We start from the raw sequence: 18277 nt of genomic DNA, 5'->3' as shown, positions 1-18277 counted from the left end.
TTCATTACATATTTTACTTACATTATCTGGGCTTCTGCATTACAGAGGATGTTTTAATCAATGTTCTTAGTAAATAATAAACAACAAAATATGAAAAGTGCTTATTTACTTATTCCTGGTGCCCAATGATGCAGTTACCTTGTATGTTGTAAAACGTACAGAATCCATAGAAAGGCTATAGATTACTGTATTGCTTGCTATGAAGCCTACATAACCCCCAGCCCCATAGAAATACATTATATTCCAATAACTCATACACTTTATTGCACCTGTACTGCATTTGTGTGTGTGTGTGTGTGTTGTTAAATGTATACTGTGTTTTATTAGCATACAGAAAAAGGAAGCGCCCTGCAGAGACAGCTGGGAGAACAGCTTGTCTGCAGGAGGCCCCTTGCTCCCCTCTGCTGAGTGTTTGTGTCTCTCACTGAGAAACAACAACAGCTTCCATCTCCTCCAGCTAATCAAAGTCTTTCTTCTGATTCGCAGATCACCACTGACGCAGATTGTAGATGAGAGCCAGACATATGCACTAACATCCACATTTCCTCAGAACATCTAGATCATTCTTTGTAAAAGAGACAACACAGAGGCACACTGACAACAACCACTTAAAGCTAATGTGTTGCTGCAGTGAATCAACTGTCAACGCACTTCCACAGCTGACTGCATCGCTGATAAATACTGTTATAAACAGCCGTCAAATAGTTAGTCAAACAGTATCAAGCAAATGTACGTTGTGTTCATTAGCTTCTACAGACTCTATGGTTCTATCAAAAGTACTCATTTCACAATATTACTGTTAGTGGACTTTAAATATATTATATATATATATTGATTAATATACGCCGTTTAATGTTGCAGCTATTTTAATTACTTTAAAGACAGCCTCATCCATTATAATACATCATCATATTTTATAGTATTTTATAATGATCATTTTAATCTGTAGAGTAACTACTAGATGTATCAATTAAGTGTAGTACAAAAACGCCTCGATTGGACTCCTTTGTTTACTTCAATAACTTAGTGACATCACTATGTAACACACACGCTTCTATTGGCTAGCACTTCAACACATCGTATGTGAAAGGATAAGGGGCGGGACATTTTCGACACATCTGTAAGTGGTTGACCAATCACAACGGAGCCGGCCAGCTAACCAATCAGAGCAGACTGGGCTCTGGTTTCAGACAGAGGGTGAAAAGAGGTGCTGCAGCACAGGCAGTATGAGAACAAGAAAGAGCTTTTTGAACATTAAAGCAAGGAGACATGTCACAGTAGAGGCACACATATGAACTGGAAAATTAGCATAATATGTCATTTTGTCAAGTAGATTACTTTAATTTAAATTCTGTAGTAATTTAAATGTTAAACTACATGATTGTTCATATGATGTGTTTATTATTCCATGTGGTTCTGTGTATATGCCTCTAAAAATATATTTTAATATATCAGATATTATTTATGTCCTCCCGTTAAGGCGTTCTTAAATGTTGTTTTGTTATAATGTACTTCTTAAATAAATTGAGATGTCAGGTATAAACACATTCAAATAAAATACCTAAGTATTTGGCGTTTATAAGATGTTGCTAAATGCCATGTTAGATGAGATATTTAGCTTTAGGTTATATAGTATGAATGGGAGAACAAGACAATACATCATCTTAGGGTCATCCTAAACAACCTGTGGTGTCCATTACTGTTTCACATCTATACAATGTGTACATCTTACCTAATAAAATATCATTTAAAAACCAGACCATGTAGTCAAAACCAAGACCAGCTTATCAGAAGCCTCCATAACATAATCAAACATAATAGATCTCTGCTGCAGCCCCTATGTCGCCCCCCCCCCCCCCCCCGCTCTGCAGCTCCATCCACCTGTTGAGAGGCACCACAGGGAGACATTTATCCTCTGTGATTTTGTGTTTTGATTCTCACCGGCAGAGGTCTGCTTGAAGTTTTCACTCTTCTTCTTCCTCCATTTCCAGGGCTTGAACAGACGTCCCAGGGTGGCCAATTTGCTCCGCCGGCGGATGGGGGGCGTGTGTGTGCCGGGGACCAGCGAATCAGAGCGCATCGCTGCCAACCTCTCCACCTCCTCAGCTAGAAAACACAACAGGGACATCAAGGTTATCAACAAGCAGGTAAACAACACGAACACAAATGTGTTTTGGACTTGAGTGGAGGTCACTTCTCTTTCATCCATGTTACAGCAGACTTTATAAATATATACCAGAGTATCGAGATTTTTTCATATCATTTACAAAAAACATATCGCTTCAATGATTAACTAATGGAACAAAAATCAAGACCAAGCGATTAAGCGTCTAATCGATAATATAAATATGCTCTCTCCTGCTGTATTTCATCTAATGACAATTTGACCTGCAGCTGCTTTCATCTTTAAACTACAAAAATCCATACAAAAACTACAATTTCTTAAAATGTATACAATTTAAATAAAAAATGTGAATGGCATGATATCCAAAACATGTTTTTTGAGGAATATCTGGAATATGAAATAATAAAAAGATACTCTAAGAAAACCACCTCACCGGGTCAAAAAAGACCCACTTTGCATCTAAGGGTTGTATTATTTTCAAATGCAGCAACTGCCAAGAGACCCAGGACAAATAAAGTATTGTGATTCTGTAATCCACACACAGTTAATGAAAACAGAAGATCACTCGGCTGTCTGTTAATCAAATGTCAAGGGACACATCTCCCAGGGGCCGGTGCATAATCAAGTCAGGTAAAGCTTATTTGGATTTCTCTTCATCACAGTCAGACATCAGGAGAACACTACTGCAGAGAAGCTTCATTGAACAAAATGAAGAAAAAACCTCCGGACAGCCCTGACAGAGAGGAACTAAAAATAGATAGTAAAGCGGTATACAAACAGTGGGTAAACAACATGTGTCACAATAAATATACACGACACATTTCTACTGCTTGAAATCAAAGACAATTCCCCTTGTTGCAATTCTCTCCCTCCTCCATTTGACTCTCTGTCTCTGAACTGTGGTTCTTGGCCCTACAGGGAGTTTTTTGAAAGTAGTCACAGTAGTGGGCTGTTTTTCATTTGAAATTACACCTTTCCCATTACACGCAACATCCTGCTGTACGAGACGGACTGTAAGCAACGAGGGCAGGAGGCCTGAGCCAGAGGCCATGAATAATAAAACAGGAAGCAAGCATTTTAGCTGGCAGTTGTAAACACACACAAGCATCAACAGACACACACATACACAGACAGATACATTGCAGAAACAGGTTCAATCAGCTTTGCAAGCAGTGTCTACATGAAATGTCTATGAAAAGTATGACCCCGCAACTTCACTCATATGCACACTGAAGTTAGAGAACAGTATTAAAGTCAAAATACTTAAGTCATTATTACAGTGGTTATTTAGGGTAGCAGAAAATAACAAAACACAATCCTCAAATCTGAACTGCATCAAAATGCACATGTTGATTTTGGATTTTAGAGAAAAATATCTAATACTGTCAGCACATTTTAAAGTAAATCAGTCTCTTCTTTGCTGTTTTGCCACTTACAAATACCAACAAATATTAAACGGTATTTATAATGTTTAAGGAAATGTATTTAAAATAAGTAATGGCTACAAGAACATGGCGGTCAATTAGAAAAAGACGGCATGGAATATCAAAAAACAGCTGCAACTGGGCTTTTGGATGAAACATGTAGAAAACTGGCATGAAAAAAAACAAGAAATACAAAAAAACACTATTTTGCTCTGCACTTAAATAGTACAATTTTTCTTTTTAAATCCATAATTAAAGAATAAATGGTAACACTACTGAGTCATGCACCAAACATGACTAAAATATTCCTGTACCAGCTAATTAGTTTCAATAAAATCCATCAAATATTTTTTGCAACACCATTTGAACTAACAGAGCAATAATTAGACACCAATCAGACACATTGACTTGGGTTGTGGCTGCGTTTTGAATCAATAGTAATTTGGATCAGACCAAAATGTATTTGCAGCTCAGAGTATCAACAACTGTCGAGTACTGAGAGCTGGCAGCACTGCATGCTTGGTTAGACTGGACGGTCAAAACAAATCAAAGTGAAGCAGTGAGCAGCTGCAGACAGGTCAGTCAGCCTTGAGGTGGCCTTGTTACAAGTGGGATGTCAGTTCTAATCTGTAACCACCATTGAGAGGCCCTCCCACAACATCATCAACCCCACACCCTCCCCTCCTCAGCTGTCCCTGTGGCAGATCTGTGTAGCACCCTTGAGTGACACACAAACCTTTCCTGGACACATCAATAAAGAGATGTTTTTGTTAAAGCAATAAATACCTACAATATGAGTGGTTTATAAGTGGTTTTAAAACAGTCAATATGTGTTTCAAGCCTCCGGGGAGAGGAGATTTTCATTGCTGAGGTGTTTTGGGGGTCATGTTTTTAATCCTTCTGACTCATATTCGTCACTTAAAGGGGTCCTGTTGTGCTTTTTGGGGTTTTCCCTTTACTGTGGTGTGTTGTGTTTTTGTGTGCATGTAAATGGTCTGCAAAGGCTTAAATCCCAAAGTTCCCTCCAGAAGGAGTTTCTCTCCCACAACCCCTCCTGCCTGAAACGCCTCCTTTATTACTTCTGTAACATAATGACATCAGTATATAACACTTCTATGGTTGGTGCTCCAACACATTGTACACATAGTGCCGGACATTTACCGACACATCTCCAAGCGGCTGACCAATCACAACAGAGCAGCCCAGCTAACCAATCAGAGCAGACTGGGCTCTGGTTTCAGACAGAGGGTGAAAAGAGGTGCTGCACTACAGGCAGTATGAGAAAAACAAAGAGCTTTTTGAACATTAAAGCATGTAAGTAGGTCCGAGGCACAACATAAAATATGAACCTCAAAATTAGCATTAATAGTCCTCTTCAAAGCAGACCACAGGTTTCCCTAGGTCTTTCTCAATTTCTAGTTTTAGCATCCTTTCTTCCTCTCCTCTACTACTCGAGATCCAATTTTGGAGTTGGATTTCCTTCAAAAAGGCGTGGGTCACAAGCCAGATAATCGTGGAGCAAGGAGTGAGGACTGAGGAAGCACAACATTGAGAAATGAGAAAGACCTCCTGTCTGTGTTGCTAGCCTCCCCCCAGCTGCGGTCGACAGCAGCAGTGAGTCAGGGGGCTCGTACTCACTCTGCAGGGAGACATTCTTTCAGTCAGACCCCAGGCCTGTTTTTCTTACCGCTGCCTCATAACAAAACTGACTCAAGAACAAGCTCAGAGCAGAAAAACAAGAGACATGCTGCCGGGGGTCATGTTTTTCAGCATTATTTAGATTTGTTTACGAACTTATTATTGGGAATGAGCTGTTATAAATCAATACGGGGTTTTGAGGCGACTAGGTAATAAATAATAAACATGTCTGTATTGATCTGTGGTGGAAAATGGTTAGCAGGATTTTCAAATCAAATCTACTTGTCAATTTATACAAAATAATGTGCATCTATAGCTTAACAGTTGATTGAGTACGAAACAACTAGTTCCAACACAATTTCTTAAAAAGGAAATGTTGAGACAATTTTTATAACTGCATATTCAAGTAATGACATTTTGCATCTTTCCACTCTTTAAATGATATTCATTTGAAAATCTTTGGGCTTTAAATTGTTTTTTAGACAAAACAAGCCATTTGAGGATGTCACCTTTGGCTGTGGGAACTGGGAGTTTCCACAGTATCCTTACAATTTATAGAAGAAAGAATAAAGAAAAATAACCCTGAGTTGCAGCTCCATCTAAGCTCCTGTTGAATGAGACAAAGTGATTGGGTATAGTTTAGTATGAAGACGAGCTTATAATAAACATACACTAGATATTCAATCAACAGTTCATTCTAATCAATCTCATTCATGACGGTATTGATCTGTTGACCGGCATAACACTGGAAACACATTTTCAAATTAAATCATTCTAGTTGATTGACTCGACCATTTTTACAACCTGCTGGTGAGGGTAGCCATGGATACTGCAAGCATGACGACACTAGTGCTGCAAAAACGAGTCTATAAATTGATTAGTCCATTGAGAGAAAAAGGAATTGACGGCATTGTTGATAATCTAAAAATAGTTTGTGCCATTTTGAAAGCAAACCATCCATCCTTTGTTCCAGTTGTTTCATTTAGAAGATTTATAAACAGACTATCTTTGGGATGCTGTTGGTTCGACAAAGCACATTTTGAAGAGGTCACCACGAGCAACTGGGGCAATTTTCTGACATTTTATTGGCAAAAAAATAATAAGTTAATTTAAAAAAAGAGAGTGGTTCATGGACAAGAACAAATAATCAATATTTTCATTAAGTAATTAAGTAACTTAAATTGGCAGGTTGACGTCTTTTTTGGGGTAGTGGGGAATGTAACTAATATTACTGAAATATTTTGAATTTAATATGTTTTCTTACAATCGTGGTCTGCACCAAGCACTACAGTTTGATCTTCCACGTGACATATATTAAGACTGTGGACATGTTGTTTGTTGTTGAATTAATAAGAAATGGTATGACAATCATTTTCATCCCTACTTGTTGTTAAAGTAATAATATTGCAGTATTGTCTTACAAAAGTGGACCAAATAACAATAACAAAATAAATCGTGCTTCAAAGTAACATTAAATCAGAAATTAAATTGATTCAACATGCTTTAGTAATCACAAAATGCTCATTAGAGGTCACTATTAAGAAAATACAGTAATTTACAAGCAACGTTCAGGGCTAACGTTAATCTGAGTGCTGATCCCGGTACTGTGGATCTCCCCCAGGCAGGCAGGGAGCGGCCACCGGCATATGACAATAATCATTTTTAAATAGTACAGTAAGAACCCCCTCCTCCCAACATTCCCCTTTCACCCAGCCAGCTGAAACGGGTCCTCTCACCGCGCCGCTGCTCGGCTCCCCGGCAGTTGCTGCAGATGTGTTTGATCTCTTTCCCGATCTGGCAGTGGATCGTGAAAGGCATGTTGTTGTTGTGCACGGCGGGCTGATGCTGGAGCTGTTTGCCCGAGATGTTGCGGGACTTCATCCTGGTCAGGGAGAAAGCTTTGCTCCTCTTCTTTGGTTTCTGCTCGTCGGACGCCGCTGAACATGTTTGTTCGCTGGCCGCAGATCCGGACCATGAACACATCACGTCGCCTCCACGACCCGCCATATTCCAGCTGTACTGCAGGGCAGGACCCTCTCGCCCTCTGCTCTGCTCCGGTGGAGAGGGATTTCAACTGGTTTGCAGCTCTGTCTACTAAACAAGCCAGCCATTATGAAAACGACTTCCGGTTTGAGCAAACAAAATAAAAGCACTTTATCGAGCTATATTTTACATTACATTAAATTACATTGCATTTAGCTGACGCTTTTATCGAAAGCGAATTACAATAAGTGCATTCGACCAAGAATATACAAACTTGAAGAAAACAGAATCATATAAGTAGCCTACATCAGGTTTCATAGAGCCAAAACATTTCAAGTGCTACTCAACTGGCTTTAGATAAGCCAGTCCTTTATTAGTATATAAGTGCTTTGTTAGTAATTATATCACTCGAAGTACTGCGGTCAAGCCAGCCTCCACTCGGGAAAACCTAGTCAAGCCAGCCCGCACGTGATATTGCGGTGCGTGAATATCCTATGAATTACGGTAGAGTCCTGGAAACACTGCCTTCAAAATAAAAGCACTTACTCGGTCAATAACATATACACCAAAATAACATACCAAACATATTAAATTAAGAAATATGTACTATATAATGTGATCAATAATTATTTAAAACAAACTACGTATAACTACCACATTATAAATGAGTGAATGTAAAATGTAAGGAGTTTCAAAATAAAAGACCTTTGAAATATCTATTGTATGAGCTATCATCCCTCTGTTTTTAGATGAGAATTAAAAAAAAACTGTCCAGTATCAAAGACTTATCTCACTCCAGGGTGAGAGCAGGACATCCCATCTAGTCACTTAGAAAAAATCAGGACATTCTGATGTATAGTTTCAAAATAAAAGACCTTTGAAGTCTCATATATGAGCTATCATCCCTCTGTGTTTAGATGAGAATAAAACAAAAACTGTCCAGTGTCAAAGACTCATTTCACGTCAGGGTGATAGCAGGACATCCCATCTAGTCACTTAGAAAAAAATCAGGACATTCTGATGTACAGTTTCAAAATAAAAGACCTTTGAAGTCTCATATATGAGCTATCATCCCTCTGTGTTAAAATGAGAATAAATCAAAAACTGTTCAGTATCAAGACTCATCTCACTCCAGGGTGATAGCAGGACACCCCATCTAGTCACTCAGAAAAAAACATCAACTATTTGACACTTGTGATTCTTATTCTGTAAATTCAATTGAAAATCTGCATGCCCATTGATTCCGGATTCCTTCATTTAGTTTAACAACTACATAGCAATTACTTTAGGTCAGTGCTGCAGTTATGAGTCTCTGCTCATACTCCCACTTTCAATTGCTCTGTATTATAGTTTAAAGAGAATAGTGCAATGTACAATGATAAAATAATGTTTTCTACATTTAAATCACTTTTCATTATTAAAACATGCAGCACTCAAAGTAATTTACAATGAAATATAGGTTAGCCAATGAGAATAATCTCATGTTGACACACCATCTAGTCAAAGCTAATCCTTTATTTTGAAGGCCTACTTGTTTTCCGGTTTTAATCTGTCTCTTTGGCTGAACTTTATCTCCTTTACAGATTCAGCCAATGATGGATCGCTATTGCTCTTCAACCTCGTAGTGGTAGCCAATGAGGTGGAAGCACCGGGGGATGAGGAATATAGAGGGATTTTGAATAAACCGTCGTTCAATGATTCATCTGAGATTTTTTTTTAACAAAATACAGTAATGCTTGAAGTTTCAAATGCTGTATCATAGTATCTTTTTACATATGTAAATAATATATAAATATCATTTTTGTTTTGTATATTTTTTCAATATATTTGCTCTTTTTTTTCCTTTTTAGATTATTTAAAAAATATATATATATTTACCAAAAGAACACAGTTGGCACCATTATTGTTTTCATACACCAGCTCAACACCCTCAATGTATTATACACTCTTTTTTTAAGTCTAAATGTTTCCAAGGTAAATACACAAATCATAATATTGAAAGAATAGCACAAATATCTTTTTTTTTTAAAGGGATTAATTAAAATCAGTTAAGGACACTTTCCTTTAAATTGTACTCTGACTCATGTGGGGTTAAAAGCTCAATTATATAACGAGATCACAAGCAAACAGAAAGTCTTAAAAGGAATCAATAGGATCTTAAAATCAAGTCTGAGCTTTATTGGAAATGAGGATCAGCTGAGACAGAAGCAATGATCTCACACTTCCGAGGAGTAAGCAGTCTGACATGTGTTTTGAGTTTACTATGATGTGCTCCATGAAAAAGAGGACATACACTCTTTTAAGGCAAGGGTAAAACATAGAGGATTCATTTGTTTTGCAGTACTCTTAATATAATACTTGACAATGTTAACATCCTTCATCCACCTTAAATCCACACATTGAATCATGTGTGTACGTCTGCTAAATAAAAAAAAATAAAATAAAAAATGTCAGAGGGCATGGAAACCAGCTTCTAGATTCTTGATGGATAAAAGCAAGTCAAATTTGGAAAGTCATAAAAAAAAAACTGACTGAACAAGCCAATATGCTAGTGAGACATTGTTGGTTATTTTCTGCGGAGGCCAACAAAGAGTCAGAGGTTGCAGTTAGATGTTTCTGACAGCAGGTGGAGCTCACTCACAAGAAATAAGAAGGGAATTAATTAGTCAGTGAGTGTTTCTCAATCGCGAGTACGCTTGCTTGGTAGCACATGTCTTCCGAGTCACTTCCTTCAGAAGCTAGGCAAGAATCCTTCCTGGCATTCGGAAAACGAAGAGTGGAACAGGCTAGCAAGTGTGCAGGTGTGCGTCATATGTCATACATTTTCCGCCACAGATTTGGGGAAATTGGTCCGTGCGCAAAGCATTGTGGGGATTTTAAGGACGCAAAGTCTACCCATGGGCCATGTGCAGCCTCGACATATCCCCCAAACCAAGGACGCGGCCTCGTGGAATTCCAAGTATGCTGGACATTGGAATGGTGAGGTCCTGCTGCGCCACTTGATGACGTAGCATCCTTGAAATATTGGCTTGGAAGCCAGTATCCTCGAGATTGAGAAATGGCCAGTGTCTCCAAACAGGGACAGACTGAGCCACAGGGTGCAGACTGGTGAGGAGGAGTATGTGGCCGTTTCTCAATCTCGAGGATACTGGCTTCCAAGCCAATATTTCAAGGATGCTACGTCATCGAGTGCCGCCGAAGGGCTGTTCCAATCTCCAGCATACTTGGAATTCCACCGAGGCCGCGTCCTTGGTTTAGGGGAAATTTCGAGGCTGCACATGGGTAGACTTCGCGTCCTTAAAATCCCCACAATGCTTTGCGCACGGACCAATTTAAAAAAAACCTTGCGGAGAATTGCTGAACAGACGCAGCACACATTTAAATGTAAGTATGTAGTGGAGTAGAAAATATGTTGGTAAATATGTTACTTTGTTACATTTGTTTGTTATCACCAAAAATGTGTTCCGTGAAAGTAAAGCAAGTTCATAATTAGACATCGTGGGGTATTTATTTTCGGTACAGTTTATGTTGAAACCGTTAGAGAGAGTGGTACACTTGTTAGCCTGTTCCATTCTTCTTCGTTTTCCGAAGCCGTGGCTTGGAAGCATACTTGCTTCGTTTCTGAAGTAAGTGACTTGGAAATACGCGACTACCAAGCCAGCATCCTCGCGATTGAGAAACACCCACAGTCTCATCAGGACCGACTGTTATCTCCTCCATGTTACAACACTGAGCTGGGGTGCACAAGCACACACAGCCTCCTGTGAGGAGTGAGTATAAAGCCTTCAGATTACAGTAACAACCAGCAGTGGAGGAAAATGCAGTCACTACTCGCACAACTGCTTACAGAAGACAGTTAAAGAGTTAAACTCACCCCCCATTCTTATTCTGATGACTGGCCTGAATCATTGCACCATTCACTGTTGTGTCTCTCTCTAATGAGGAGGAGACGTGAGAGCAGAGCACTGCTGGTGTAGGGCTGATCAATACATATATAGGCTCCCTCTCTTATACAAAGGCTGAGGCCTATAGTTTGTGTCTGGAGCAAAGGTGGTATATGACTGCAGGTATGATTCACATTACATACTGAAGTGACAAAGAAGAGCATTGATTGGTGTACACTTAAGTTACAGGAAGTAGCACATTTAGCTGATAACATTTCTACTTTACCTACACATTAACTGTAAAGATGCTCATTATGCAGGTCGGCCCTTTTTTAGCGTGCTGGCCCACCTCTTGGCATTACACAAATATCCATGGTGTTCTGAACATAATTCATCCAGACATTGGTGATCCCATATTTCCGCCAGAAAGTCAGTTCCAGACATTGTCCAATACATAGATTTATAACCTATTTCTATCTTTCTCCCATCATCAGGATGATACAGGAAATCATTCCTGCCAACAGCAATGACACTTTATACACCTCACCTCTGGCTGGCAGAGAACTCACTGCTCCATCGTTTTGGTTCCTCCCCTCCAGTACCATGATGAACAACCATGAACATTCTGGCACAATTGCTACTTACACAACTGTAATTCATAAACTATCATATGTATATGTTTTTTGCTACTGTAATATATTGTGGTCTAAAATGATATAGATTCTAGAACATTTTATATTGAGTATTCTTGTAGTTTGTGTCCTTTCTACTATAGTTAGGTACAGAAAATAGACTTGCTGCCCTTTATTTTTTATTTAAAATGTATTCCATTTTGTTATGTTTATACTTATTTCCTAAGATTTTAATGCCTGAACACACTGCTGCTACTGTAACTAAATAATGTCCCAATTTGGGATCAATAAAGTATCTACCTACCTACCTACCTACCTACCTACCTACCTACCTACCTACCTACCTACCTACCTACCTACCTACCTACCTACCTACCTACCTACCTACCTACCTACCTACCTACCTACCTACCTACCTACCTACCTACCTACCTACCTAGGCAAGGCAAGGTAAGGCAAGGCAAGGCAAGGCAAGGCAAGGCAAGGCAAGTTTATTTATATAGCACTTTTCAACACAAGGCAATTCAAAGTGCTTTACAAAAAATGAAAGAGATTAAGAAAATGGCATTTAAAATCAGTCATTAAAAAGAAAAGCTAATAAAATAACATTAAAAGAAAAAATACATGGATAAAAGTTACAGTGCAATTAAACATTAAAAGAAAAAAAAAGTACATGGATAAAAGTTCAGTGCAGTCTAAGATATGAATAGTTCAATTAAAAGCAGCGACAAAAAGAAAAGTCTTCAGCCTGGATTTAAAAGTAGTAAGAGTTGCAGCGGACCTGCAGGTTTCTGGGAGTTTGTTCCAGATATTTGGAGCATAATAACTGAACGCTGCTTTACCATGTTTAGTTCTGACTCTGGGGACAGAAAGCTGACCAGTCCCTGAAGACCTGAGAGATCTGGATGGTTCATAATTTAGCAGGAGGTCAGAAATGTATTTTTGGGGCCTAAACCATTCAGTGCTTTATAAACCAGCAGCAGTATTTTGAAATCTATTCTTTGACACACAGGAAGCCAGTGTAAAGACTTCAGAACTGGAGTGATGTGATCCACTTTCTTAGTGTTAGTGAGGACTCGAGCAGCAGCGTTCTGAATTAGCTGCAGCTTCCTAATAGATTTTTTAGTGAGACCTGTGAAGACACCATTGCAGTAGTCGAGTCTACTGAAGATAAAAGCATGGACAAGTTTTTCCAAATCCTGCTGTGACATTAGTCTTTTAATCCTAGATATATTCTTTAGGTGATAGTAGGCTGATTTAGTAACAGTTTTAATGTGACTGTTGAAACTCAGGTCAGAGTCCATGACTACACCTAGATTTCTGGCTTTATCTGTTGTTTTGAACATTGCAGACTGAAGCTCAGCGCTAACTTTTATACGTTCTGCCTTGGCTCCAAAAACCATTACCTCAGTTTTATCTTTGTTTAATTGGAGAAAGTTCTGACACATCCAGTCATTGATTTGTTCAATGCACTTACTCAGTGTTTGAATTGGAGCATAGTCTCCTGGTGAAATTGTTACGTACATTTGTGTGTCATCTGCATAGCTATGGTAACTTATTTTGTTGTTCTTCATTATCTGAGCCAGTGGTAGCATGTAGATGTTAAAGAGAAGAGGCCCCAAGATGGAGCCTTGAGGAACCCCATATGTCATATTTGTCAACTCAGATGTGTATTTACCTATAGAAACAAAGTTGTTTCTGTCCTTTAAGTAGGATTCAAACCAATTCAGAACTGTTTCCGAAAGTCCCACCCAGTTCTCCAGTTGGTCTAGTAATATGCTGTGGTCAACAGTGTCAAACGCAGCACTGAGATCTAATAATACTAACACTGAAGTTCTGCCACTGTCTGTGTTTAAGTGGATGTCATTAAAGACCTTTACAAGAGCAGTCTCAGTGCTGTGGTTGGACGAAAGCCTGACTGGAACACATCAAAACAGTTATTTAAATGCAAGAAATTACTCAACTGTTGAAAAACAACTTTTTCAATGATTTTACCTAGAAATGGGAGGTTTGATATGGGCCTGTAATTGTTCATTACTGAAGCATCTAGATTATTCTTTTTTAAGAGCGGTTTAATGACTGCAGTTTTCAGGGCCTGTGGAAAAATACCTGAGTGAAGAGATTTGTTTACTATATGAAGTAGATCTGAGGCCATGCAAGGCAAAACATCTTTGAAAAATCCTGTTGGAATAATATCAAGGCAGCAAGAGGAGGATTTCAGAAGTTGAATAATGTCCTCTAGGTTTTTATCATTAATCTGATGGAATTGTGTCATGATGTCTGAATTGATGTTAAGTGGAGATAGGGACAACACATTTGCTGTTCCTGATGCAGAGGCAACTGACTGCTTGTCTGATTTTCTGAATTTTGTCAGTGAAAAAGGAGGCAAAATCATTGCACGCCCTGGTGGATAGAATTCAGAGGCTACTGACACTGGGGGGTTAGTTAGTCTGTCGACGGTAGCAAACAAGGCACGTGCGTTGTTTTTGTTTTTGGTAATGATGTCAGAGAAGAACGATTGTCGTGCGTTTTCAATTCCAAATTATAAAGGCCAAGTCTCTCTTTATAGATTTCAAAGTGAACCTGGAGATTTGTTTTTTCGCCACCTGCGTTCAGCTTTTCGACATTCTCTTTTTTTCTGTTTTCACGGTCATGGCCTTTCTCCATGGAGATATTTTCTTGCCAGACACTTCCTTTACCTTAGTTGGAGCAATGGCATCTATAATATTTTTAATTTTTGAATTAAAATGATCTACTAGCTCATTTACTGAGATGTTGGCAGGGGCAAGTGTGGAAGAGAAATTCTGAGTAAACATTTCCCTAGTATTTTCAGTTAAATATCGCTTTGTGGTTACCTCTTTTTGAACATTTTTGTGAACAGAAATAGAGCTCTCAAAGAAAACACAGGAATGGTCAGAGAGTGCAACATCAGTCACCACAACCTTAGAGATATTCAGACCCTTTGAGATAATTAAGTCCAGAGTGTGCCCCTTATTGTGCGTGGGCTCCTTCACATGCTGAGTCAGTCCATAGCTATCAAGAACACAAAACAGTTCTTTAGCCCCTCTGTCCTGGGGGTTGTCAACATGGATGTTAAAATCACCAACAATGACTAGACGGTCAAAGTCAATACACACTATAGACAGCAGTTCAGTAAAGTCATCAAAAAAGCTTGCACAGTATTTGGGTGGTCTATAGATATTTAGGAACAGAGCTCGAGAGGAGCATTTCAGCCGAAGGGCCACATATTCAAAAGAATCAAAGTTTCCATACGATGTCTTCCTGCATTGAAGGGAATCATTGAACAGAATAGCAACTCCACCCCCTTTCTTATGTATTCTTTCCTGACTCATAAAACTAAAGTTGGGAGGGGTTGATTCGATAAGAACAGCTGCACTGTTATTTTTGTTCAATCCAAGTTTCTGTTAAAAACATAAAATCGAGATTGTGCTCAGTGATTAAATCATTGATTAAAAATGTTTTTCCTGCCAAAGACCTGACATTTAATAAAGCTAGTTTAAGTTTGTTAAACACACTATCAGTCATGTTTTTTGTAACAAGCTGTGGCTGACATGGAATCACTGCTAAATTAGATACACTCACACAAACGTTTGAGCGCTTCCTGTTTCTATGATTCACCGCTCTTAATCTATTACCTATCAACACAGATATCGGCAAAGCTACTGGCAGGCAGGGCCCCGACATGTCCTGGAAAGAGTTGAGAGTGCCATACGCCCTTGTGCCTGGACCCATCACATATCAGTAAGAGTTTGTTGTGTTTTGTACACACACATCCTTATCAGGCTTCGGAGACTGCAGAAACCCCCTCGAAGGGAGGGGAGGTGGTCGACGTAGGCACGGTGATGGAGACGGGCTAGATGGTGCGGGGGTAGAGGACATGCTGCCAGGGGGGGGAGGTGGTTGACGTAGGCGCGGTGATGAGGACGGGGGAGATGGTGCGCGTCTCCGCAGTGATTTTGGTGGGCGTCGTTGAGGAGCGGGGGTAAAGGACATGGTGCCAGCTACCTACCTACCTACCTCCATCTATCCATCTATCCATCTATATATCTATATATCTATTTATCTATCTATCAACCAATTGTATGTAAAAGACTACTTGCATCAAAGCAGCAGAGGCCGAGATACCCATACTTTTGGATCTGTTGGCATTTTCTCATCAGAGACTTCCTGAGTTTAATTGCCACACACCCAATTGGTGACAAAAAGCCCAATCTGAGATACCTTTAATGAGCACTTTCAGTGGTCGGTTAACTAGAAAAGCACTTTATAAATAAAGTCAATGTACAACTGTCAATGTAAATATGTAGGTAAATGGACTGCATTTATAGAGCCCCTTTATTTAAAATCACTTTAGAGTTTTGTTCACATAGACTGCAACATTAAGATCTAAGGTTTAAGCTCCCAGTATGCATACTGCAGTTATTCCTTAAATGTCTCGTGAAGCGATAACTTGTTATGTACAATATGTCTTCAAATAATAATGGTCCAGGGTGAGTTTATAGGTAAGTGGCACACAAGATTATTCATTTAAATGCTGGAGCATAAATCAATGCAGTCATGACTGAGGGAATGTCAAACTTATATCCTTAGGAAATCAGCACCAGTGTTTCGAACCATCACATTATTTAAAATAAAAAGGCTTACATGGCAGTACAATTAGATGAAGTTGTTTTTGTTGTACTTCGTCATATTCGTTTCATACCCACGATAACTCTGTCTCATTTGATCCCAGCCTCTGCTTTGTTAATCTGATTTTGAAACCCTAAATTCTCCTAAAAAAGAGCCACAAGAAGTCGGAGCGCAGTGATGTATTTTATTGGTCAGTCCCTCAGAAAGGCTGTTTCTTTAAGTGGGGGGCACAAGGGTTGGCAGGTTACAGCTCAATGTGCTGGTGACACACACACACACACACACACACACACACACACACACACACACACACACACACACACACACACACACACACACATACGAAACAGACAGAAATACATGTGTGAAGGCAAGCACCTCGCATGAGACCACAGGTGTGCTTGTCACATCAAAGATGTCAGCTCATCGTCACTGAGACGGCCTGTGGTGTGTGGCACAGCTGTCACATTATTTTTCTATCTGTGAGCAACTGAGCTCCTTACGTTTGTCTCACCATAAATCATCCTGTCCAACAGCATCTATCTTCTAGACGTGTCTTTCTCATGAAGCGTCCACTTCTCATCTTACCACAGCTGCACACAGCAAACCCTCAGAGTTTCTTATCGGAGATGGCTTGAAAGAATCAATCTCATCTGCCTGAGCAACGAGTCACATCTCCATGGTGGTTAAAGTCTGCCTGAAAACTCACACACCAAATGTGTCCACTAACTCTTATACTATGAGAAGGATGTAAACAATACATGACAGAGTTTAATATGTGTACAGCATGGGATTGTTTTTAAGGATGGACATATTTTTGCCTTTTATTAGTTATTGAGAAAATGACACGACATCTCACTTATCCTCGTAATTAAAGAGTAAAGGGTTTTCATTTCAAGTCAGTCTCCAGCATGATGATCACTTATACAAAATCATGGTGTCATTTAGAGTTAAATAGACGATGAAGGAGGACATGTTTCAGCGCGTGCCTACCCTGTGATTGACAATTTGCTACCCTGGTGTTACTACAACTATCAGAGTATAAGTGTTAGATAGTATCAAAACATGTAGCTCTTTTTTCCTGTAAGAATTCTCTGTTTTAAAATATGTTTTTTCCCGAACCACACTCGCTAATATCACAGCTAGCGTGAATTGCGGATGCACACTGCTAATCAAGATTAGCTAGCTAGCTAGCTAGTTAGCATTAGTGTTTAGCTGTGCCTAACCACGCTGGGGCCCTCGATCCTCCCAAGCTTCACCCAATATGTTTTTTGTTGCTGCAATAAAAAAAACCAAGATGAAGATAATCAAATGGTCATACTCAAGGGCTCCTAAAACAACATTTTACAAAATAATGGCTGGACGTCAGGGGACCTACAGTACATCCAATTTTAGATTGGGACTTTTGAAACAAGGTCACAGTTATTAGAAAAACCCATTGCTTGATCGTTTTCAAAGAAACAACTACCTACCAAAAACACGAGTCGTTCAAGTATCCTGAGAGACCACATCACTGTTTGTTCAAATAGTCAGCTGTGTTAAGTTTTTTTATTTGTAGAGGGTTTAAATAGGCGACTGTGGCTGCGAGAGAGTGCGGTCGTCTTTCACCCGAAGGTTGTGGGTTCGATCCCAGCCCGTGCAGCCAACATGTCGATGTATCCTTGGGCAAGATACTTAACCCTGAGTGCTCCCGATGGCATGGCCAACGGTGTGTGAAATGTGTGTGAATGTTAGGTCCTAGAGCAAGTGGGTACTGCTCTGTATGAAGGGGTGTGAATGGGTGAATGACATGTAAGTATGTAAAGCGCTTTGAGGGGGTCGTAAAGACTGGATAAAGTGCTATATAAGTACAGTCCATTTACCATTTACCATAAATATGAAATTCCATCTCAAGCTCTAAACTATGCTCCTCTTGTGTTAAGAGGTTTAATTCCTGGTCAT

General features: G+C 39.4%; 1 protein-coding gene across 3 annotated transcripts in view; it reads right to left on the bottom strand.

Moving 5' to 3' along the window:
• The window catches only part of phactr1 (phosphatase and actin regulator 1), a 77617-nt gene that overhangs the window by 16920 nt on the left and 42420 nt on the right, over window positions 1-18277 (bottom strand). The window contains exons 1-2 of one of the 3 annotated variants that reach the window (XM_034237330.1): window positions 6897-7263; window positions 1942-2106 (exon numbers count right to left, since the gene is read on the bottom strand). In XM_034237330.1, the coding sequence (XP_034093221.1) occupies window positions 1942-2106; window positions 6897-7194 (463 nt within the window). In that variant the 5' untranslated portion in view covers window positions 7195-7263. Of the gene's footprint in view, window positions 1-1941; window positions 2107-6896; window positions 7264-18277 lie in introns of those variants that run through there. The other 2 variants (XM_034237331.1, XM_034237332.1) reach the window with 2 other exon arrangements.

The sequence above is a fragment of the Gymnodraco acuticeps genome, unplaced genomic scaffold (assembly GCF_902827175.1).
Source record: "Gymnodraco acuticeps unplaced genomic scaffold, fGymAcu1.1, whole genome shotgun sequence".
Taxonomy (NCBI): Eukaryota; Metazoa; Chordata; class Actinopteri; order Perciformes; family Bathydraconidae; genus Gymnodraco; species Gymnodraco acuticeps.
The sequence above is the reverse complement of the archived record's forward strand: the minus strand, read 5'-3'. Positions and strand labels throughout refer to the sequence as shown.